General features: G+C 36.0%; 4 protein-coding genes across 4 annotated transcripts; 3 read left to right on the forward strand and 1 right to left on the reverse strand.

The window, feature by feature from the left end:
• The first annotated feature begins 1,686 nt into the window (after nucleotides 1-1,686).
• LOC127516067 (chymotrypsin A-like) lies at nucleotides 1,687-4,123 on the forward strand. Its single transcript, XM_051900362.1, has 7 exons — nucleotides 1,687-1,874; nucleotides 2,012-2,115; nucleotides 2,201-2,280; nucleotides 2,422-2,500; nucleotides 3,269-3,449; nucleotides 3,671-3,804; nucleotides 3,893-4,123. The coding sequence occupies exons 1-7, from the start codon at nucleotides 1,823-1,825 to the stop codon at nucleotides 4,052-4,054; spliced, it is 792 nt and encodes a 263-aa protein (XP_051756322.1). The 5' UTR covers nucleotides 1,687-1,822; the 3' UTR covers nucleotides 4,055-4,123.
• A 3,734-nt stretch (nucleotides 4,124-7,857) lies between these two features.
• LOC127516066 (chymotrypsin A) lies at nucleotides 7,858-10,296 on the forward strand. The gene is made up of 7 exons (XM_051900361.1): nucleotides 7,858-8,035; nucleotides 8,173-8,276; nucleotides 8,362-8,441; nucleotides 8,583-8,661; nucleotides 9,437-9,617; nucleotides 9,831-9,964; nucleotides 10,083-10,296. The coding sequence occupies exons 1-7, from the start codon at nucleotides 7,984-7,986 to the stop codon at nucleotides 10,242-10,244; spliced, it is 792 nt and encodes a 263-aa protein (XP_051756321.1). The 5' UTR covers nucleotides 7,858-7,983; the 3' UTR covers nucleotides 10,245-10,296.
• A 476-nt stretch (nucleotides 10,297-10,772) lies between these two features.
• agrp (agouti related neuropeptide) lies at nucleotides 10,773-18,497 on the reverse strand. The gene is made up of 4 exons (XM_051900165.1): nucleotides 18,294-18,497; nucleotides 12,202-12,689; nucleotides 11,648-11,727; nucleotides 10,773-11,269 (listed from the first exon to the last, which is right to left on the reverse strand). The coding sequence occupies exons 2-4, from the start codon at nucleotides 12,314-12,316 to the stop codon at nucleotides 11,087-11,089; spliced, it is 378 nt and encodes a 125-aa protein (XP_051756125.1). The 5' UTR covers nucleotides 12,317-12,689; nucleotides 18,294-18,497; the 3' UTR covers nucleotides 10,773-11,086.
• On the forward strand, nucleotides 16,478-22,542 carry atp6v0d1 (ATPase H+ transporting V0 subunit d1). Its single transcript, XM_051900164.1, has 8 exons — nucleotides 16,478-16,716; nucleotides 18,504-18,675; nucleotides 18,890-19,068; nucleotides 19,267-19,346; nucleotides 19,931-20,008; nucleotides 20,103-20,279; nucleotides 21,165-21,242; nucleotides 21,359-22,542. The coding sequence occupies exons 1-8, from the start codon at nucleotides 16,590-16,592 to the stop codon at nucleotides 21,518-21,520; spliced, it is 1,053 nt and encodes a 350-aa protein (XP_051756124.1). The 5' UTR covers nucleotides 16,478-16,589; the 3' UTR covers nucleotides 21,521-22,542.
• Nucleotides 22,543-23,779: the final 1,237 nt, after the last annotated feature.

Below are 23,779 nucleotides of genomic sequence, written 5' to 3' on the forward strand. Positions count from 1 at the left end.
GCGCCAAAACGGTATTATGTTTTTTTTATTCCGAAGTAAAATGGGCAAAATATGAAACTTGAGACTTTGAGAAATATGAGACTTTGTTTCATGTCAAAAGCAACAAACCACAAATCATATTTTGTGATTTATTGGATGGTTACGTATCCTCGCGCTTTTTTAAGTGGGTATACGGAAATCCTTGAACATTCCGAGTGGGTATACGGCGTATACCTGCGTATCACGTAGACTACACCACTGCTGAGACTGTAGTAACCGAACGCGACACGCTGCTTGAATGCTAAATGGAGAATCACTGACAGCCGCAGCGGAGTTTCCGTGAACTCCACTTTATTCATCCGTCCTACACGTTACACACCAGAGTTTTTCAACGGCTCTGGCACACACTAATATCGAATGCTTCGGAAGACGTGTGGAACATAGTGCACAAGAACATTTCAGGTGCATTGCTGTGAGTTTTTGCCTTTTGTGGAACATACCCGATCCAGCTAGGCTATATTGGAGCCCATAACGATTCTGAATATCGGATGATTCAGATCGGTGCATACCTAAAAACACAGTTAATGTTAACTGTTAATTCAGTAAGTCTTAAAACATTAAAAAAATGCTACTACATGCTACTACTGCTAAAAAAAAAATGCCACTCTGCTTTTCAACTCTTACTTTTATAAGCAATAATAGCAATATTGCATGCTTCCTTAGAATCACTAATGTTGCTACATTTTCCATTCCATTCAGATCTCTTTGGATAAAAAATGAGCAAGACATGAATAAATACAGGTCTACATTTAAAAATAAATACAAAATGACTCATGAATAAAAATATTTTCTAGCTCAGTTTCTCTTTTGAATGAAATCTCATAATATTAGCATTTTGGAATATTTTGATCTTGGGTATATCTAGTACAAAGTAAATTGGTTGCAGAATGTAAATCATGTAATTATGTACGTTTACAGTACATACTGCTGAACTAATGAACATACGGGGAATAGGCTACCTAATTTGACATGACCTGGGAATCAGTGCAGATGTGGACACAGAGGCCTTGAAACCAGAAACACGGCTTTATCAGTGTGTATTAAAATATAGCTAGTCAGGTCAGGGTTATTGCAGTCAACATGACTTGAAGTGTATGTTACGCAACAAAAAGTAAAAGAGAGTTGTAACTTACAGGAAGATTTTTGTGCAGTCTAATTAACAGAGAATATTACAAAACTAGCAGCTCACATGTGAAATATTTCTACCACGCAGGTATTATCAACTATAGCCTATTCATTCGTATAACATGGAGATTATCACTTTTCTGAGTACAGTTTTCCTAAGAAATGGTTTGTATGAAACTGAGATATTGAACACAATATTAGAGCAATTTTCAGTCATTGTGAAACAGAATTATCAGCATTTATATGACATAACCTCCTCATAACCTCTTTTCAATCACTGTGAATCTGAGAGAATTAATGGCATTCTGTAATAGGTAACTGGGTAGTATTTCTGTAGCTCCAACAGCAGAGCAAGGTGTTAGCAATGCCAAGGTTATGGGTTTAACACCCAGGGAATGCACGGACTGATAAAATGATTACTTTCAATGCAGTTTAAGTCACTGTCAAGAGCATAAATGTAAATGTAATTCATTAATGAAAGATTTACAGCTGATTTAAAGCAACCAGAAGGAGGGGGCATTATCTTTTGTAGGGGTGGAAAAAACTCTCTCTTGCAAGGTGCACAGTATCCCACAGTGGAGCGATAAGAAGTCCAGGATATGAATGAGGACTGAATATATAAAGCCCTCAAAGGAGCAGGCAATATTCAAGTGCAGCAATGGCCTTCTTGTGGATCTTATCCTGTCTCGCCTTCTTTGGTGCAGCCTACGGTACAATCCTGTTTTTTTTTATTTTTTATAATAAGATACTTTTATACCAGCCCTTAAGCTTGGCTAACTTTTATTAAATAGTCCTTAGGATGTATGAATCTGTTAAATTGATTTGGTGCAATTTTTTGGTCTGTTAGGCTGTGGCGTTCCTGCCATCCCCCCTGTTGTCACCGGCTATGCCAGGATTGTGAATGGTGAGGAGGCACGTCCTCACTCCTGGCCCTGGCAGGTGTCTCTGCAGGTAAAACTGGTGTGAATAACAATGCTTACTTAATCCTAACTCAAAAGATTTATTAATTTATTTTATCATTTTACATTTATTGCAGGACTCCACTGGCTGGCACTTCTGCGGTGGCTCCCTGATCAACGAGTACTGGGTCGTGACTGCTGCTCACTGCGGTGTGAGGTGAGACTAACTAAGGATCTATTGGGGAATAAGTTTGAATTCCAGTTATATTATTGTATTTTATATAGTATTTATAGCCTATTGTCCCGATTTTGAGATTTTGGGTTATACTGTTTTGATGATCTTTTCTTTTTTTTACAGGACCTCTCACCGCGTCATCCTGGGTGAGCATGATCGTTCATCCAGTTCTGAGGCCATTCAGACCATTAGTGTTGGAAAGGTGTGTAGACCCTCAAAATCTCTTTTATTGAGTATCGCAGTGTTTGCTGCAGAATGAACCTATATAAGCTTCATAGGGATGCCCTAGACTCAAATTCAAGAAGAAAAATAATAAAGAAGAATTACAGTAGGGGCTGCAGCACATTTAGTCCTTAATGGCCCCTATTAATGACAATTTGCATTTCAGTAAGTGAGTTCACTAACGGATCTGGGCTGTGTTTCCCAAAAGCATCGCAAGCCTAAGTAGATCGAAGAACCATTGCCACCAATGGTCCCTACGGTCAACTTTGCTTACAATGCTTTTGAGAAACGCAGCCCTTCATTCAGTTCAGTAAAGGATTTGTTAAAGAGGGAACTTTTTGAACTATTCATTAAAAGAACTGGCTCACAAGAGTCATTTGTGCATGAATTAGAATACACTGGTCACGCTGTAGGCTATGTTTTTGATTCACAAAAGAAAAACCGTCTCATACGAGTCATTCGTTAGTTTCTTGCCATTAAATTGCGGTCGGAACACGATGTTTGTTTTGCATCACATTCAATACAGACTGCAAACTCACACTCACAACCTAGGTAATATGGTTTCTTTTCACTAAATATTCAGCAGCGGTGGCACAGATTCCCCACTGTTGAAAAACACTTATATCACATATATCCTACATGAACCGCTGTCTGGAGGTAGTCTTTTAATAGAAACCTGAAGTGAGCATTTCCATGGATTGCTGCCTTAAAATCAGAATGCTGACGTGTCTATATTCTCTTCCCAAAGTCCATCATACACCCTAACTACAACAGCTACACCATCAACAATGACATCCTCCTGATTAAGCTGGCCACTCCCGCTCAGCTCAACAGTCACGTGTCTCCTGTGTGTCTCGCTGAAACCAGTGACAACTTCGCTGGAGGCTTGAAGTGTGTGACCTCTGGATGGGGCCTGACCAGGTACAATGGTGAGTTTCAGAATCTCATTTCATTTCAGCATTTTTTGTCATTTTTTGCATATTTACAAAATATTTACATTTACAACGATGAAACTTTTTTTTTTTTTTTTTTAGTTTTAATATATATAATGGAATTCGTTCACTTTTTATAGTTTAAGAAAGTCAAACTTGAATTGGATTTCTGTCCTCTCTGTCTGTGTTTTTAAAATGCTGCCAATCTGTCCTTTCAGCTGCTAATACCCCACCCCTGCTCCAGCAGGCCGCTCTGCCTCTGCTGACCAACACTGACTGCAAGCGTTACTGGGGAACCAACATCACTGATCTGATGATCTGTGCTGGAGCCTCTGGTGCTTCATCTTGCATGGTGAATCTCTCTTGATTTTCCACCATACCTTTCTGTTTGCCAAGTTCTAGAAGATTATGAAGATCTGACTTACCTCTCTGTGTTTCAGGGTGATTCTGGTGGTCCTCTGGTCTGTCAGAAGAATGGAGTCTGGACTCTGGTTGGTATTGTGTCCTGGGGCAGTAGCGTCTGCTCAACCAGCTCGCCTGGTGTGTACGCCCGTGTCACCAAACTCCGTGCCTGGGTTGACCAGACCATTGCTGCAAACTAAAGCACAAATGTTTATAGTAGTTCTTGGTCATAATTTTCATCAATAAAGTTTTATTTTGAGACAAAAAAACAGCCTGCTTGTGCTTTTGTAGAAGAAAAAAAACATGTATTACTTTGATAGTCAGTGGACAATGGACTTTCAATATGTTTGAGTGACTTTTTCTTATTACATCATTTTAATAATAGCAAAATAATCAGATCATTAATTGTTCAAAACTGCAGTAAGTGCACTTTAAAACAGAAAAAAATAACTCTGTTTGCTACTATTTTCTGCTACTATTTTCTGTCTGTTTTGTGTACTGAATACTATAAAAATTACATTGTAACCACAACCCCTTCAAACACAATAGCTTTGGACAGCTCCAAATTTGACACTTGATCAAATAGGTGATTGTTGTGCAATTATGAATATATGAATATATCAGCACAATGAAGTCATTTAAATACAGTTGCACCTTTACCATGTTTCATAACCAATCTGATTCCGGTATGCAAATTCTGAGTATCGGCCGATACCGATCCAATACCAGTGCTGTTTTTTTTCTTGATCATGATAGAATATCTATACATCTGTGTGTGTGGAACACAATCCACACAATACACACTACTTCATTATAGAGAAAAACAACAAATGAATAAAAAAGAATAAAAAACATTATCAATCTACAACAAAAAAATATATGGTGAGTGGATAATTCAGCCGCAAAAGTACTTCTATATATATATATATATATATATATATATATATATATATATGTATATATATATTGGTGCACAGTTTATAATTTGGTGCACATAAAATTTAGCGAGGAAATGTTAATTAAAAAACTCACATTACAAACTACTACCTGTATTCTTATAAAATACATTAATGAAAAACAATTTATATTAGATTTATATTTATAGCCTACACATCTAAACGATTTCTAAGATTTATATATAAATATAAAATAAGATGTATATATAAATATAAATCTAATATGACCTGTTTAAAAAAATAAACACATTTTAAATTTAAATGTGTTTATTTAATGTCTTGCACAGCTTTTTAATGGGGCAACAAGATACAGTAGAACAAAATAGGCTTTTAATAATCTTTCAGTGGGCAAAAATATAATAATATTAAAGGCTCAAACCGCTTATGTGCATCCAGGGTGCAGAATGATGTGGCAAAACAGGTTATACAGTATATGGGTTTTGGAGGGCCTTTATTTTGTAATGCAACATCAGACAGTCCTGACATTGTGTGAGTGGAATTTTGGTGTGGTGTACTATCAATCTGAAGTGAAAGTAGTCTTTGGAATCAGAGAGTTTCATTTTAAAGATATCTGTAATTGTAACTGTAATTAATATTATTTTATTTGTATTAATTTTTTGTTGCATTATTTTATATGTATTTATGTTGTTTATGTCATGTATGTGTTTTTTTTTTTTTTTACATTTACTTATTTAGTTTTGAAATATAAACTGTCTGAATAAATGAACGCGAAAGACCGGCGGAAGATCGCCGTAATGCCTATGCGCGCGCCACAAAACAACAGTGGAGGATGGCCTGACAGCAATAAACTCCGGCCAGATGAGTCATTTTGAGATGAGACCTTTATCTACAGATCAAGTAGCCTATAATAATGGGAATAGTGAATCATCTCGGTGAGAGTTTTACATAGTGATGGGAAATCGAGGCTTCCTGAAGTGTTTGAGGCTTTTATCAAATTGTGCCGAAAAACGGTTCATTACTCGAAGCTTTTCAACACCGTGCACACTAACTACATCTTGTGGTCAAAAGGTGGAAAAGCTGCCTTTGCGTCCCATACGACCCAACCATTTTTTGATTTTCATTTATCCTAAACCAGTTTGTGCTATGAAAAACATAAAGGCAATAAAAATAATTAATCTCTCTCTAATTTCACGTGTCATGTGTACTGTAGTGTTGTACTGTGTTGTATGGTGGTGTTACTGTAGCAATTTTTATGAATCTGCTTCTATCAACACATGTAGCCATTTATTTTGCCTAAACCTGAGTTCATAGGCAAGGCATATAGGTATATATAATCAAAATAAATGAAGAGGATATGGTGTTATGTTATGAATCTTGTGAAGTTGAAGTGCTTGTGAACTGAGTATTATTAAATTGAATAGCATATCTACGCTCAAAAACTACACATGTAAATATTTATTCGTCACGTGGTTATGGCAAAACGAATCAAGCTCCAGTACAGGGCTTCACTGTGAGGTGTTTTGTTTTTTTGGTTCAAGCTTCGAAGCCTCGCTGTTAAGCGTCACTAGTTTTACAGTGCTGAGACTGTAGTAACCGAACGCGACACGCTGCTTGAATGCTGAATGGAGAATCACTGACAGCCGCAGCGGAGTTTCCGTGAACTTCAATTTATTCATCCGTCCTACACGTTACACACCAGAGTTTTTCAACGGCTCTGGCACACACTAATATCGAATGCTTCGGAAGACGTGTGGAACATAGTGCACAAGAACATTTCAGGTGCATTGCTGTGAGTTTTTGCCTTTTGTGGAACATACCCGATCCAGCTAGGCTATATTGGAGCCCATAACGATTCTGAATATCGGATGATTCAGATCGGTGCATACCTAAAAACATAGTTAATGTTAACTGTTAATTCAATAAATCTTAAATATTGAAAAAATGCTACTGCATGCTACTACTGCTAAAAAAAGTCCACTCTGCTTTTCAACTCTTACTTTTATAAGCAATAATAGCAATATTGCATGCTTCCTTAGAATCACCGATGTTGCCATATTTTCCATTCCATTCAGATCTCTTTGGATAAAAAATGAGCAAGACATGAATAAATACAGATCTACATTTAAAAATAAATACAAAATGACTCATGAATAAAAATATTTTCTAGCTCAGTTTCTCTTTTGAATGAAATCTCATAATATTAGCAATTTGGAATATTTTGATCTTGGGTATATCTAGTACAAAGTAAATTGGTTGCAGAATGTAAATCATGTAATTATGTACGTTTACAGTACATACTGCTGAACTAATGAACATACGGGGAATAGGCTACCTAATTTGACATGACCTGGGAATCAGTGCAGATGTGGACACAGAGGCCTTGAAACCAGAAACACGGCTTTATCAGTGTGTATTAAAATATAGCTAGTCAGGTCAGGGTTATTGCAGTCAACATGACTTGAAGTGTATGTTACGCAACAAAAAGTAAAAGAGAGCTGAACTCATTCAATAAGCTTATTTGAGAGATGAAAAATATAAAATCCTCTAATTAAACTTACAGGAAGATTTTTGTGCAGTCTAATTAACAGAGAATATTACAAAACTAGCAGCTCACATGTGAAATATTTCTACCACGCAGGTATTATCAACTATAGCCTATTCATTCGTATAACATGGAGGTTATCACTTTTCTGAGTACAGTTTTCCTAAGAAATGGTTTGCATGAAACTGAGATATTGAACACAATATTAGAGCAATTTTGAATTTTTCATTGTGAAACAGAATTATCAGCATTTATATGACATAACCTCCTCATAACCTCTTTTCAATCACTGTGAATCTGAGAGAATTAATGGCATTCTGTAATAGGTAACTGGGTAGTATTTCTGTAGCTCCAACAGCAGAGCAAGGTGTTAGCAATGCCAAGGTTATGGGTTTAACACCCAGGGAATGCACGGACTGATAAAATGATTACTTTCAATGCAGTTTAAGTCACTGTCAAGAGCATAAATGTAAATGTAATTCATTAATGAAAGATTTACAGCTGATTTAAAGCAACCAGAAGGAGGGGGCATTATCTTTTGTAGGGGTGGAAAAAACTCTCTCTTGCAAGGTGCACAGTATCCCACAGTGGAGCGATAAGAAGTCCAGGATATGAATGAGGACTGAATATATAAAGCCCTCAGAGGAGCAGGCAATATTCAAGTGCAGCAATGGCCTTCTTGTGGATCTTATCCTGTCTCGCCTTCTTTGGTGCAGCCTACGGTACAATCCTGTTTTTTTTTATTTTTTATAATAAGATACTTTTATACCAGCCCTTAAGCTTGGCTAACTTTTATTAAATAGTCCTTAGGATGTATGAATCTGTTAAATTGATTTGGTGCAATTTTTTGGTCTGTTAGGCTGTGGCGTTCCTGCCATCCCCCCTGTTGTCACCGGCTATGCCAGGATTGTGAATGGTGAGGAGGCACGTCCTCACTCCTGGCCCTGGCAGGTGTCTCTGCAGGTAAAACTGGTGTGAATAACAATGCTTACTTAATCCTAACTCAAAAGATTTATTAATTTATTTTATCATTTTACATTTATTGCAGGACTCCACTGGCTGGCACTTCTGCGGTGGCTCCCTGATCAACGAGTACTGGGTCGTGACTGCTGCTCACTGCGGTGTGAGGTGAGACTAACTAAGGATCTATTGGGGAATAAGTTTGAATTCCAGTTATATTATTGTATTTTATATAGTATTTATAGCCTATTGTCCCGATTTTGAGATTTTGGGTTATACTGTTTTGATGATCTTTTCTTTTTTTTACAGGACCTCTCACCGCGTCATCCTGGGTGAGCATGATCGTTCATCCAGCTCTGAGGCCATTCAGACCATTAGTGTTGGAAAGGTGTGTAGACCCTCAAAATCTCTTTTATTGAGTATCGCAGTGTTTGCTGCAGAATGAACCTATATAAGCTTCATAGGGATGCCCTAGACTCAAATTCAAGAAGAAAAATAATAAAGAAGAATTACAGTAGGGGCTGCAGCACATTTAGTGCTTAATGGCCCCTAATAATGACAATTTGCACTTCAGTAAGTGAGTTCACTCACGGATCTGGGCTGCGTTTCCCAAAAGCATCGCAAGCCTAAGTAGATCGTAGAACCATTGCCACCAATGGTCCCTACGATCAACTTTGCTTACAATGCTTTTGAGAAACGCAGCCCTTCATTCAGTTCAGTAAAGGATTTGTTAAAGAGGGAACTTTTTGAACTATTCATTAAAAGAACTGGCTCACAAGAGTCATTTGTGCATGAATTAGAATACACTGGTCATGCTGTAGGCTATGTTTTTGATTCACAAAAGAAAAACCGTCTCATACGAGTCATTCGTTAGTTTCTTGCCATTAAATTGCGGTCGGAACACGATGTTTGTTTTGCATCACATTCAATACAGACTGCAAACTCACACTCACAACCTAGGTAATATGGTTTCTTTTCACTAAATATTCAGCAGCGGTGGCACAGATTCCCCACTGTTGAAAAACACTTCAGGAAACACTAGCATATATCCTACATGAACTGCTGTCTGGAGGTAGTCTTTTAATAGAAACCTGAAGTGAGCATTTCCATGGACTGCTGCCTTAAAATCAGAATGCTGACGTGTCTGTATTCTCTTCCCAAAGTCCATCATACACCCTAACTACAACAGCTACACCATCAACAATGACATCCTCCTGATTAAGCTGGCCACTCCCGCTCAGCTCAACACTCGCGTGTCTCCTGTGTGTCTCGCTGAAACCAGTGACAACTTCGCTGGAGGCTTGAAGTGTGTGACCTCTGGATGGGGCCTGACCAGGTACAATGGTGAGTTTTAGAATCTCATTTCATTTCAGCATTTTTTATCATTTTTGCATATTTACAAAATATTTACGTTTACAACGATGAAACTTTTTTTTTTTAGTTTTAATATATATAATGGAATTCGTTCACTTTTTATAGTTTAAGAAAGTCAAACTTGAATTGGATTTCTGTCCTCTCTGTCTGTGTTTTTAAAATGCTGCCAATCTGTCCTTTCAGCTGCTAATACCCCACCCCTGCTCCAGCAGGCCGCTCTGCCTCTGCTGACCAACACTGACTGCAAGCGTTACTGGGGAACCAACATCACTGATCTGATGATCTGTGCTGGAGCCTCTGGTGTCTCTTCTTGCATGGTGAGCTCCCAAATAAATATATACGACAATTATTTATTTATATATTACTATTAATGAAGTTTCTTCTTACATGTATTGATAAATGTTTTGAATACAAACTCTTCTATGTGTTTTCCAGGGTGATTCTGGTGGTCCTCTGGTCTGTCAGAAGAATGGAGTCTGGACTCTGGTTGGTGTCGTGTCCTGGGGAAGCAGCACCTGCTCCACTTCCACCCCTGCGGTGTACGCCCGTGTCACCGCGCTCCGTGCTTGGGTTGACCAGACCATTGCTTCTAACTAAAGCAGCCATGAATATTGTCTTTATTTTCTTTTAATAAAGATATATGACATGACCTTTTGTTTCCTCTTTCTTGGATTAATTATTATAAAGGCTATATATTAAAAAAATATATTATTCAGATTTATACATACACTACCAGCCAAGGGTTAAGACACACTTTCTCATTATTTATTATTTTATTTAGAATAATTATTTAGAATAATCATAAAGTAATCAAAACAAAAGCATTTTAACACAGGAGTTCTTAAACAGGGGACCAGGACCTATAGGGGGCCTAGTTACATGGGGGCTGCAAGATGATTTAAAATAAGACAAAACAAGCTTCAGAGTATAATAATCTCAAATTACTAGAAAAGTAATGTTAAAATTAAGTTATTTAAACTTCTTGTTTTGATTCTTGTTTTTTGGTAAATTTTTTATAGCATAGATTATTCAGTTTTTCTTCTGCCTCCCGGGTGTATATGTGCAGTTTTGATGTCAGGTGGTTTGATACCTTTTGTAGCTCTTCTAGTTAATACTCTACACATCTGCATTAATCAGAGTTTATTGAATGCATATATACAAAATATTTTGAACAGTGAGTAGATATTGACCCTTAAAATTGCAATAAAGTTACACCTTAAAACTGCAGCAATAAAAATCTGAAGTGTTAAGAGCAAAGGTGCACTCTATGCTTTGTGCAGCTTTATTAACCATTATGTTTGGTCTATAATAACAAACGTCTCTGTGGATAGTGTAAGGATGCATGTTTGCACCATCCACATATACATTCTATAGCTGCATAAACTGTAAACATTAAGCCACCATTAGCCATTTCAGGGTAGAATTTGGTTCTATCTATATTAGTTTTTGCAGGTGTGGTCCATGCTACGGCAGTAACAGAAGGCTTTGAAGAAACGGCAGTAACACGTATCGCAGGGGTTGCAGCAGGGCAGGTGATGGCCCAGGCAGGACTGCTGATGAGGGATACAGCGGCTGGGGGAGCGTGTGCCTCTTCTCTGCAGCCGTACAGCCTTACCCAGATCCTGTGGGTATGGCAACAATATGAAACAAAAATACTTCAACACAATTTTTATAGTGCTCAAACTTTTCAGACCAAGTACCATGTCCAATGATATCAGGACATCCAAGTCATCATCACCTTAACTATTTGAGTAGGAATGTGGGCTATGCTTTAGAGTTAAAAACTAGCCTATATTAAAATTGTAAACAGATCAGATATTTAAAATAAAACATGAGGACAATTTAAATAAAAGGAACATTTTAGAACTTTTTTTTTTGTTTTGTTTTTTTGGAACAAATATTTTTAGCACTGTTATTTGGCGTACCACATGGAGGCACATAAACGTAAATTTTGTAAGTCACATGATATTAAATGTGAATGCCAAATGTAGATTAACCACCTCATCATAGGATCCAAAGTCTTCTAGCAGTTTTTCTTCTGCTGAGTTTCTTTCAAGGGGCTCCACTACAGGTAGTATGTCTATGGCATACAAAACACAAACAAACAAACAAATAAATAAATAAAAGCACTGTGTCCAATAAACACTTAATGTTATACTAGATTTACACAATGAAGTACTGAGAATTATTGCAAAAATGTTGTGTGCTCCCCATAATAATTGAAATATAAAGATAATGTCCAAATAAAGTACTGAAGAACTGGAACTGAAATTATTTTACTTAATCAAAACTTAAAAAATTTAAATAAAATTAAATATATGTACACTATATATACCTACCTATTATGTATTATAACTATTTTTATTTTGGAAAAAAAAGTAAAATTCTAATATCCCATATCAGATATGTGTGAAAATTTGTAGTGTATGAAATTGCTTTAAATTGTATAAACAATAACAACAGCAAAAATCTTTTTCAAACGACAGAGCCGTCTCTGAAATTATCAATAGAAAAGATACACTCCATGTTTTTGAAAAATGACATCAAATCTTACCTGTGTCATATAGAGCAAAAGAGTGTTCACTACGTCTCAGATTTGGATGTGATGCCATCACCATGACATTTATCAAAAACCAGGTGAAGATCGCTGTGTTCAGCATCATAATCATTTAAACTCAAAAACAAGATAAACTTCAGCCACACTTTTAGTGATCTGGTAGTTTTCGCTAAAAAAAAAGAGTGCAGTCAAGAAAATACAGACTGAAGATTGTTTGAAATCTTGTGTATATGTTTGTGAGCATGTAGATGTGTATTTTTGTATTTGCCATACAGTATGTGTGTGGATCTATCTACGTTTGCACATGCACATGTGTAAGTGAAGTGTGTATGTTTGACCTACCTGCAGCGTTCCACGTCCCAGGCTGAGGGTCTGCACAAGACTCCTTGATTTATAGGGCTCCTTGAGGTGGGAGGTGAAGGACACATGGAGCTGATCAGTGGATGGAGGTGTGGTCTCTTGTGCCTGGCACAAACTCACACATACTATAAGCCCACGCATTCATCAACACATGAAAAAATATATAGGCAATACAGAATTTCCTTAACGATGATGTTAGAATTAAAAAATATTTGCTGAAATATAAGTAAAAAATTTTTTTCAGATTTCAATTGATGTTAAATGTATAAAATAATATGAAAAGTATGAAAAATTCATTGCTAGTTGAGTGAAGCTCAGTAAGTTTGAAACATGGTTCTGTATTTTGAACCAGTACTTGGAACAAAAATCAGTTGAATGATGCTGACTATTTTTAATCTGATGCTTATTTGGCTTAATTGTTTTGCATATTTGTTTATAGATTTTTATATTTACACAATTTTATATTCATGTATTCAGTATACATACTAATTTTTCAGCTTAATTTTGTAATTTTGCTCATAATTTTTGGTTATTCCTGATAAATAAGGAAAGGTTAATGGCCTGAATACTTGAGCTATAGGCACTGCATTTGTACTTTAGACTAACTACATTCATATGTCATGCTCATCCTATAGTTAATACTCAGTACTGACCAGTAAACACTTCATTATGAAGCTAATGCATCTACAATCAGCTGACTCCAGCCTGCTGATTTACTGCAGATGTCGCAATAGAGCATCCATTTGTGAGGAAATAAATTGTTTATTAGAACTTTAGTACTTATCTTTGTAAGGTCAGATTAATCTGAATTGTTTATAAGTGGAAACTAGAACGTGTAATTAACAGAAACCTATGTGTTATTTAGATAATTTTGTATAAAACAAACAGGCCAAGTCAGAATTGTTAGTTTATATATCGAAAGACTGATCTATAAGGATTAGGACGTAGTAGACAAATGTATGGTCAATCTCTCTTTTTAAAATAATTAAATATATAAATAAATAATGTGTGTATGTAATGCTTAACTGTCACCAAACAACAAATATTTGCTGCTATTTTAAACCATGACATGCTTTTAGCCGTCTAATATTGAATTAAGATGATTTTAGTTCATATCCTGCTCTCTGGAAAATATAAAACACATATTTGAAGAAATAATGGACTGAGTGTTTCCGTTGAAAGACAATTTATCAACATTTAATTCTGCAGAAAAAATAATTTATCAGAGAGGATTGATGAGTACACAGAAATCTATTCATTTTTCATGTGAAAATGTACATTAATAATCTTCCAGTGAACACCATCTTCTGGACAAATCTCTCCATTATCTTATGTTGGTTCTGTGCAGTGTTCAATGTACCTCTTATTCAGAAGCTGGTCTGAGTGCACCATATGTAGTGATGTTTTTCAAAAGCCAGTACCCTTTAATCAGTGCTCGAACTGAATCAAGTTATGGGAGGTCCCCACCCTTCTTTTGGGCAATGGTATATAACAAAGAGAGATAAGCTTTTTTTTTTTTAAATGTTAACCCCAAGTAATACTCAATTTAGAGGGTGACAAAGCAGCAGACCCAAAAGGGCAACCATGGCAAAAGAAGCAGGTGACTACATATAAGCTAAATTTGAGCTAAATAATGACAATATTGTCTTTCAGAGCTGCTTTACAGCAGAATCTCCATGGTTGAGTTTCCATAATTGATCCTGCTATTTTCCTGTTTATCACTGTGAAGCTGCTTTGACACAGTTTGTATTGTATAAAGCGCTATAAAAATAAAAGTGACTTGACTTGATATAAGGCACTTTAAGACCCACAAAAAGCATACGACTCCAAATACATTGAAATGTCAAAAAAAACAAAAAACAAAAAAAAAAACCCTGTATAAAATAATCAGATGGCTTCCAAACTCACTGGAGGGTCTCACTGTCAGATTCAGCAGTGGCACAGGAGTAATTATTTCACAATGTCTCAGAAAGCAAAGCAGTGATAAAGGAGTCAGTATCAAAAGGATATTAAATGACCTGCTTAGTTTATTTCATCATTTTTTCTTCAGTTAGTGGAAGTCACATTTCCAGCCTCACTGAGCAGAGATGCTAACTGTCCCTTTTGCGCAACCTGGCAACCTTTGCGAATGCGTTTCACATAGGCTACTTAAAGTCCTCATGAATTCAAAATTGAAGTTTTTTACCTTTTAGTATGAACATGTTAGCCTTACTGTTATCTATAAGCTAGTGTACACCAAAACAATGACAAAATTCGCATTTAGAAGATATAAGCATTCAAAACTTATAGGCCCGGTTTCACAGACAGGGTTTAGACTATAAGCCAGGATTAGGCCTTAGTTCAATAAGGACATTTAAGTAGCTTTCATAAACGTACACTAGCATGGCACTGACATATTTTAAGATGTGTCAGTACAAGTTGCTTTCAGTTAAAAAAGCTCAAACATTCATTTTAGTCTAGGACTAGCTTAAGCCTTGTCTCTGAAACCGGAGGACAGTCTCTCACTTCCGCCATTATGGATCAATTTTGATGACTTCACTCTGCACTTCAGCCTCTCATCAGATTTTCTGTCCAATCAAATGCTAGAGATTAGGAGAACACTGCGGCTTTAAGCTCAATGGCTCTGTCTGAGCTGTGATAAACAAAACGCCATTGGCTATTTTTTAAAAGGGGAGGAGCTGTTCGATATGTCCTGCCCTGTCTTCCTGTTTCATTGGGAAATGACGTCAACACATTGAATAACGCTACGTGTTTCAAGGCACTTCAGTGGGCCTTTAAAAGAATGTCATGCACAATCATTTCGACTTATTTTTGACATTTTTTGGTAACAAGTTCACAATATAATTAGTTTTGATGACTTTGCAATAAATATAAAATGTTACGAATAGTAGTAATAATTAAAAATTAGTGCATATTTCCTTTTTTGTAGGTAAGGTAACAAAAACCCCTGACATGGACTGGATAAATTTAGTAGAAAGATTACCCCTCAAAAAAGTCAGTAGCCTCACCGGATCGGCGCCAAGCAAGCAATAATGTCATTTTATTTAGTCTACTAAAACAAAAAATATCTTAGAGACCTCCCACAAAGCACTAGTGCCTTTAATTAATGAAGAAAAAAGATATATATATATATATATATATATATATATATATATATATATATATATATATATATGTATGTATGTATATGTTAGTTGATTTGTAAGGATGGTGGATGGGAGCATAGCCTACTGGAAAAATAATAAATATAATAAAAAAAAATAATTTTGCTAAAGGACAAACAAAACATTTACATCCAAAGATAATTTAAACAAACATGTGGACTTTGCGAATGAGGTTTGAGCTCTTTGCTTCTGTTCGGAGGGCTGGTCTGAGATCACACATAGTCAGATGCTCAGTCACATGAGTGTGTGTGTGCATCCGGGTATTGCAACTTCCCTCATTCAGTTATGGGTGGTCCGATTCATTTCCACGAATCGGTTCTTTCGAACAGTTCGATTTAAGATTCTTGCTTCAAAATGATTCTCAGATGTTGTTTTACGTCATGTCTATTGCTATGTATTACTATTTTCACGATTAAATTGTATTAATAATTGTTTATTGTTATGTATTATTGTGTTGTAGTGTCCCAGTTTAGTTTATTGCAGCTAGTATTCAGCTCATAATAGCCTACATAAAGTCATTTCGAAATTACAATTTGCATTTACAATAAACAAAATCAAAATGACTTTACATCTTTCGGGTAAAAAAAAAATGCGATTTTACTAAAACCAACTGTTTTGTTTGTTGATTAAACTGTCATACAATCAAGTTGTAAACAATCCAGTAGCTATTAATCTTTGTAGAAATTACATTGAATCATTCAGACCTGTTTTGTGAATCTGTTCAAATATTTTATTAAAAAGATCCGACTCTGAAGAACAAATCGTTCACGAATCGGACCGCACTGTCAGTCAAGACTGCGTTATAGAGCTACATCTTGCATTTTCTTTAGCTAGTACACAGTTAGTCTTATTTTTTTCACCATGCCTTTCTCTGAATTATATTTTAATGTGGATAATGGTTATCTGGAGGGGCTGGTGAGAGGTTTTAAGGCTGGTATTTTATCTCAGGCGGATTATTTGAACCTTGTTCAGTGTGAAACTCTGGAAGGTGAGTCGAATGTGTATGTAGGCTGCTAGCTGATCTGATCTGTGTCCGTTTTCATTTTCGACATTTCCACATTCAGTTGGGTGTCGTTATTGACATTTATCGTCGTTTAAAGATGCAAAACCGTATTTTATCATTGCTGTGGTAACACTCATAAATAGTTATAGCAACAGCACAGCTAATGCCAGTTAGCTTGTTTCTTTAGCCATCACAGATCCTCCGAGCGTTCAAATCCCCTTTAGCAGGTGAAATCCAGTTTTTACATCCTTATATTCCCCATGTTCCTCTGCCCTGATATCAAGTCAACAAATGAAGTCCTCTGATCATTATATTATGTTACTTTTCTAATTTAAGTGCATGCTATACATGCTAAATATACATGCTATCTGTGGTGCTGTCAGCAACATATTCAATGTATCAGCTATTTTCTGCTCTGTTTATGTACGCATTTATTTTACATGATCGTACGCAAAGGTTTAAACCACGGCTCTGTTTTAAACACGAAATGTAATGTACGGTATTAATTTAAAAGGCCTGCTTTTAACCTGACGGACCGATGGGTTTCCGGGGCATTATCGGTTCTGATTTCAACGTTGTTTTTAAATTAAGACCGGCCAGTAATTGATTGTGACCCGTTTAAAGCAATGATCGGGATAAATACTAAATATGTGTTTTCTTTTTTTTTTTTTTTTTTTTTAATAAACGAAAGATGCAGGTCTCATTTGAGGAATGATAGTTGATGGTGCAGGTCATGTGATACAGTATGTCATGACGTCAGTTCTGTAGGATGGCCAGATTTTCATTCAACCTGTGCTGATGGCAATATACCTGTGTTTTTATGACTTTACTCTTCCAGCAAGTCACTTCCACTTATTTAAAAAAGCACATTTGCTTTAATGAGAGAAAAACAGTTATGAACAAAATTTATTGGATGGAAGTTACCTTCTTGATTTAAAAAAAAAAAAAAAAAAAAAAAAAAAAAAAAGTAAATCAATTGCTATACAATTTAGTTTACACATCCCCTAGATGTAAATTTGGGTAAGAAGCTTTGCTTCATTTATTTTATCAGTGCAATCAGATATGTTCCTTTTGGGATAATTTAAATTATGTATCTCCTTTTATAATATGATTTAAACTTTTCTCTGAAAGATGTTTCTGTATTTTTTCTGGCAGTAACCATGCTGTTTAACTTATTGTTGATCTGTTTAACTTATTTATCTTAACATATTTTGCATTGCAAATTTTTTCATTCACAACAAATTTCTTCAAATCTAGGCAAAATGTTAGGTCTTTCTTGCTGATATTTCCTATATTGTAAAAATGATTATTGTTATTATTGTTTTTTCCCTTTGCTTTTCATGTTATGTTCTTTGCATTTCAATGTAGTGCTGTTTCTTCTTTGCAATAAAAAAAAAAATCAACCTGTGCTGCATTAGAGCCGAATATTTCACACTTTACAATTAAAGGAGGACTTTTAAAATAACCCAAAAATTTATGCCATGTTTTTAGAAATTAAATACATAAATTGTAGCTAATTTTTTCTTTCCCTTTAAGAAACAATTAAGAAACAAGTGACTCACTTGGAATTTTTGCCTGTATTTTAGGGAACTGGAAACTGTGTAAAAACATTTCCGAGATTAATAAAGAAATCCCTTCCAGACTCCACTTCCAACCCTTTAGCATTGAAGAATGACAATTTGGTTTTATAGAAATTCTTCTTCTTCTTTTTTTTTTTTTCTTTTTTTTTAAAATAGTCAATGGTTAAAGGTTTCTCTTGTATTTCTCCTCAGACCTGAAGCTTCATTTGCAGAGCACTGACTATGGAAGCTTCCTGGCCAATGAAGCCTCCCCCCTCACTGTCTCCGTCATTGATGACAAGCTGAAAGAGAAGATGGTGGTTGAGTTTCGCCATATGAGGAACCAGTCTTATGAGCCTCTGGCCAGCTTCATGGATTTCATCACGTGAGTGCAGTCAGATATCAAAGAGCATAAGCAAACCATGCTGCCAATTCACAACACAAGGTCTCACATATAATACTGTAATGTTCAAATTTAGTGAATAACCGTATGAAAACTTTTCCTAGCTTTGTCTGCTTTTAACTAATAGCTATGTGTTAAAATATTTCACCTCTCAGGACCAATTATTAAGCTATTTTCTGCCTTACTGCTTTTTCAGATACAGCTATATGATTGACAATGTCATTTTGCTGATCACTGGAACTCTGCATCAGCGGGCCATCTCTGAGCTGGTGCCCAAGTGCCATCCACTTGGCAGCTTTGAACAGATGGAGGCCGTTAACATTGCCCAGACTCCAGCAGAGCTCTATAATGCCATCCTAGTGGATACACCACTTGGTAAGACAATGTTAATATGAAAAATGAACACATGAATAACATTCGCAGTTTTGTGGCCAGAGGAAGTCACTGAGTTGCAAATCTTGTAATTTATTGTCTGTATTTTTTAAGCATTTACAAATCTCCAAAACTTGTTCTAAATAATACTAAAGCGCTCATCCTCACATCACAGTCAATGGCTATTTCTGTTTGTTTCAGCTGCTTTCTTTCAGGACTGCATCTCTGAGCAGGATTTGGATGAGATGAACATTGAAATAATTCGCAACACCCTTTACAAGGTCAGCCTTGGGATGGAAAATACCGGGACGTAAATCTTGAACGTTCATTAGGAATTTTCACATGGCATGACAAATATGCTTAATTAAGCACAGAAACTCGCTGGTTTGTCTGGATATTATGTGCAGGGAGTGATCTAACTTCGACAATGTATGTAGGAGAAACTGGGGCTAGTTGTCACAATTTTTCAGGTTAGATTGATTTCTGTATAGGCACATACCAAGACTTGGCTACAAAAACGTTATTTAACAGCACTGTTGTTGAGCAGGAAAAATGATAAAGTAGATTAAACTCTTATTTTGATTCAAGATTTGTAATATGTTACATACACAGTTGTATACAGAATAAAACTTGCAGTGAAATGTAAACCTGGTCAGCTACTTAGACTGTCCATTAAATATATAAACAGTAGATAAAAAAGGATAAGACGAACACAAGAAATAATGGAAAACTTGGTAGTAATAATAAAAATAACAAAATAGCAATAAAGGTAAATAAGATTACAAAATATGTCAGTATTCTATCAGAGTTTGGCTTTTAAGCATGAAACCATGAGCTGTTGTTGATCTTCTGTCTGTGTCTCTAGGCTTATCTAGAAGCTTTCTACAAGTTCTGTTCCTCATTGGGTGGAACAACTGCAGACACCATGTGTCCAATTCTGGAGGTGAGTAAACATCTGTACAATGGAAAAGATTCTGATTGTTATTGATGCATTTCAGTGTTTTAGTAACTAAAACAAAGCTTGGTTTGTGTATCAGTTTGAGGCAGACAGAAGGGCTTTCATCATTACCATTAACTCCTTTGGTACGGAGCTCTCCAAAGAAGACAGAGCGAAACTTTTCCCTCACTGTGGCAAGCTCTACCCAGAGGGTCTCGCACAGCTAGCCCGTGCGGATGATTACGAGCAGGTCAAAGCTGTGGCTGAATACTACCCTGTAGGTATCTTTGTAGACATAAATGGGCATAAACTAATATTTCGCTTTTATTTTACAGTCCTGTTTCGCATGTACATACTTATTGTGGTAATTACAATAACTGGGTACTAATTAGGTACTAGTCCTCCTGAACCTACCCCTAAACCTAATCTTAAAGGGTTAGTTCACCCAAAAATGAAATTTCTGTCATTAATAACTCACCCTCGTGTCGTTCCAATCCCGTAAGACCTTCGTTCATTTTCTGAACAAATTAAGATATTTTTGATGAAATCCGAGGGTTTCTGAACCACCCATAGGCAGCAATGTCATTGCAACTTTCAAGGTCCAGAAAGGTAGTAAAGACATAAAAGGACGTAGAACCCGGAAGCGCTGCACTGTGTTTACTACGTTAACAATATGGGAAACTGACATGGAAGAGAAGAAATTGTTGAATACAGTCGTTATTTTTGTTTTGTTTTTGTGCACAACTACCCTTCTGGGTTCAGAAACCGCTCGGATTTCATCAAAAATATCTTAATTTGTGTTCCGAAGATAAATGAAGGTCTTACTGGTTTGGAATGACATGAGGGTGAGTACTTAATGACAGCAATTTCATTTTTGGGTGAACTAACCCTTTAACCCATGTAGTTACCTTACATTATTCAGTAGTTCCTTGGTAAGTACACTGAAAGTACATTGAAAGTGCACGTACTGTAAAATAAAGTGCAACCAACATTTCATAGACCGCATGATTCAGTTACAACAGAATGTTCATTTTTAGGTGAGCTGTTCTTTTAGTTCTATATTAAAGACTTGTTTTGATGTCAAGTTCATATAGCGTGGGTCTCTGGTATTTTTGTCCACCAAAATGATTTGAGGATTAACACCGAATTCATGTTGCTTCAGGAATACAAGCTTCTCTTTGAGGGTGCTGGCAGCAACCCAGGAGACAAAACCCTTGAGGATCGCTTTTTTGAACATGAGGTCAGCATGAGTTTATGCAGAGAGAATGCCACTACATTGAATTTTTTTTTATGTTAGCGAATGTGTCCTTTTTAAAGTTCTCTGCTAATGGAAAAATGTTGGTTATGTGTTTGCAGGTGAAACTTAATAAGCTGGCCTTCCTGAATCAGTTTCATTTCAGCGTGTTCTATGCCTATGTCAAATTGAAGGAACAAGAGTGCCGGAACATTGTGTGGATTGCAGAGTGTATCGCCCAAAGACACCGGGCTAAGATTGACAACTACATCCCCATATTCTAATGGTACATAATATCAGTCTTGAATAATGATCCACATGGCATGTATTAACTGTGCTCTGTTATGTTAAGGTTTGAAAATGATGATTCTGTCTCCTCTCTGTTTCTTGCACTATGCCACTCTTACCTTTCATTGTGATTGTCTTTATTAGAGTAAAGGATCATTTTTTTGAGTTGACTTGCAGAGCATTCCCTATCAACACTTGGGATTTTTTTTTTTTTTTATGAAAAGTTTTATAAAAGTAGTCAATGTTATTTTGCTTCATAATGTCATGGCTGTGCAATAATGTCAGCTGGCAAGCGATCACACCCCAGTTTGTTTTAGTGAAACACAAAACTAAAGAGAGATCTATTGTGATCCATTGTGTCACCGTACCTGTGTAAGACTAGGAAAACATACATTCCATCATTATTATTTATGCATTGAATACTTTTTCGATTAATGTACATTTTCAGATTATAAATTCTCTGAACTCGTGATCTCAGTGGATCCAGCATTCACATCTGATGAGTGTCAGAGAACCTCTGCTAATCTAGATAGTTGTCCTTATTCATGAAACAAGCAGAACAAATTTAAAATTGTACGTAAAACCATTCTTGTGTGAATTGTTGTATTCAATTCAACAGCACGGTTTATGTAAGAATAGGTTTATGATTGATTTACAGAGAAATTGTTTTGCATGTGTTTCACAAATAAGGTACAATAGGATTATCCTTAAAAAAAGAGAAATGCTGGGTATTTGAGTGAAAATGTTCTTTTGTGTGTATAGATTCTTTATGTATGTTTGTTAAAATGAGAATTGTGTGCTTCCCATTTGTAAAATAGTGCTTACATTTGTGCTGACATAATTTATGGAGTAGATCATATTTTATGATTGACAGCAGAATCGGTGAGGTCAAATGGATCTAGTATTAAGAGAGACCTTGCCCTCTGCTTGCAATGTTAAATCTATTGTACTGTTGTAACCATATTGTCTGTTTTAAGTGATCTAAATGAAATCTATATATATATATATACACACTGTATATACAGTATTTGTGTTGATTTTTTTTTTTTTTTTAATTTTTATTCTCTCTTTATGAGGAAAAAAAAGAGAGGATGGAAAAACAACCATTATTGCATGTTGTAGAGATATCTAGCTTGATTAATACAGTAGTAGTTGCATTAGCCACCACCAGATGGTGCAAAGAGCCCAATCATCCATCATCAACATGTGCAGATTGGCTTGGACTTGACAAGTTGGTTACAGCATGAGCTTTTGAATTTAAATTTAAATTGTACTATAGACAGACATTCAGCTGAACACAAAAGGATTTACTGTACCTTCCGACACAAACTGAAGATGTTCTTTATAAACAAAATTAGTCTGGGCCATTGTACTATTGTGTTGAGAATTGAAATTTTTAAGCATGTGGTGTTCTAGTTGACAGGAAGATGAGCATCTGCCAAAACCCACGAGAGGCCTCCGGGGCTAATGATGCCGTGTTTGCATTAACGCTGTGTTGCTTTCTGTACTCTGCCAAAAGCTAAGCTGTACCTAAACATGTGAAGGCTGTGACAGCCACTTACCGGCCGAGCTTCGTCAGTCTTTTGTAAATACCAGACTTGGTTTGAACATGTAGTTGAATGGCTGGTTATCTGTGTTGTAAAACACTGGATAAGAAATTGTCTTAGTGATGTTCTAAACACCCACACAGTACATTGAGTTTTGTATTTCTGTTTGGATGAACATCAGTTGTTTTTTTTTACTCCCTGATGACCCCATCTTCGCTCTTTCTACGTGCTAAAACATTAAGGTTCAGGCCTCATTAAAAACGCTTAATTACTGCAAACAATCGCAGCCTTTTAGTTCCACAGTGCTCTGGACCTATTGCAGATCAGAAGACAGGAAATGGCTTACACTCTAGCAACCTTCTGAATGCAAATTATCTTAGCAGCCATGTCACTGCAGCCAAGAGAAGAGCACAATGAAGTTAAACTGAGTTCATCCTCTTATTGCTACACACGGTAGTATTCCTGGAAAATGCACAAATCTTTCAGATGCCCCCTGCCATTTTCTTTAATTAGAGTTATAAATATGCAATGCAGTTGTTTTGACCATGTTAATTTTGGAATATTATTGTTGACTTAATTCTACAGTATTACGTTAATAAACGTTTAGTTTTACCAGATCTAATGCAGTTCAATATATCAAGAATGAAATTTAATAAATTAAATAAATTTATGGAACATTATGGCCATTTGGATTACGTGATACGGTAC

The sequence above is a fragment of the Ctenopharyngodon idella genome, chromosome 7, assembly GCF_019924925.1.
Source record: "Ctenopharyngodon idella isolate HZGC_01 chromosome 7, HZGC01, whole genome shotgun sequence".
Classification (NCBI taxonomy): domain Eukaryota; kingdom Metazoa; phylum Chordata; class Actinopteri; order Cypriniformes; family Xenocyprididae; genus Ctenopharyngodon; species Ctenopharyngodon idella.

Bases quoted from the DNA above. Each gene is read 5' to 3' on its own strand.
- LOC127516067 (XM_051900362.1), top strand. From the start codon at position 1,823: ATGGCCTTCTTGTGGATCTTATCCTGTCTCGCCTTCTTTGGTGCAGCC. The intron at 1,875-2,011 runs GTACAATCCTGT...TTGGTCTGTTAG, and splicing joins CTTCTTTGGTGCAGCCTACG to GCTGTGGCGTTCCTGCCATC. The intron at 2,116-2,200 runs GTAAAACTGGTG...CATTTATTGCAG, and splicing joins CCTGGCAGGTGTCTCTGCAG to GACTCCACTGGCTGGCACTT.
- LOC127516066 (XM_051900361.1), top strand. From the start codon at position 7,984: ATGGCCTTCTTGTGGATCTTATCCTGTCTCGCCTTCTTTGGTGCAGCC. The intron at 8,277-8,361 runs GTAAAACTGGTG...CATTTATTGCAG, and splicing joins CCTGGCAGGTGTCTCTGCAG to GACTCCACTGGCTGGCACTT. The intron at 8,662-9,436 runs GTGTGTAGACCC...CTCTTCCCAAAG, and splicing joins AGACCATTAGTGTTGGAAAG to TCCATCATACACCCTAACTA.
- agrp (XM_051900165.1), bottom strand. From the start codon at position 12,316: ATGATTATGATGCTGAACACAGCGATCTTCACCTGGTTTTTGATAAAT. The intron at 11,728-12,201 runs GTAAGATTTGAT...TGTATGCCATAG, and splicing joins TTTTGCTCTATATGACACAG to ACATACTACCTGTAGTGGAG. The intron at 11,270-11,647 runs GTGGTTAATCTA...CCATACCCACAG, and splicing joins ACTTTGGATCCTATGATGAG to GATCTGGGTAAGGCTGTACG.
- atp6v0d1 (XM_051900164.1), top strand. From the start codon at position 16,590: ATGCCTTTCTCTGAATTATATTTTAATGTGGATAATGGTTATCTGGAG. The intron at 16,717-18,503 runs GTGAGTCGAATG...ATTTCTCCTCAG, and splicing joins TCAGTGTGAAACTCTGGAAG to ACCTGAAGCTTCATTTGCAG. The intron at 20,009-20,102 runs GTGAGTAAACAT...TTTGTGTATCAG, and splicing joins CCATGTGTCCAATTCTGGAG to TTTGAGGCAGACAGAAGGGC.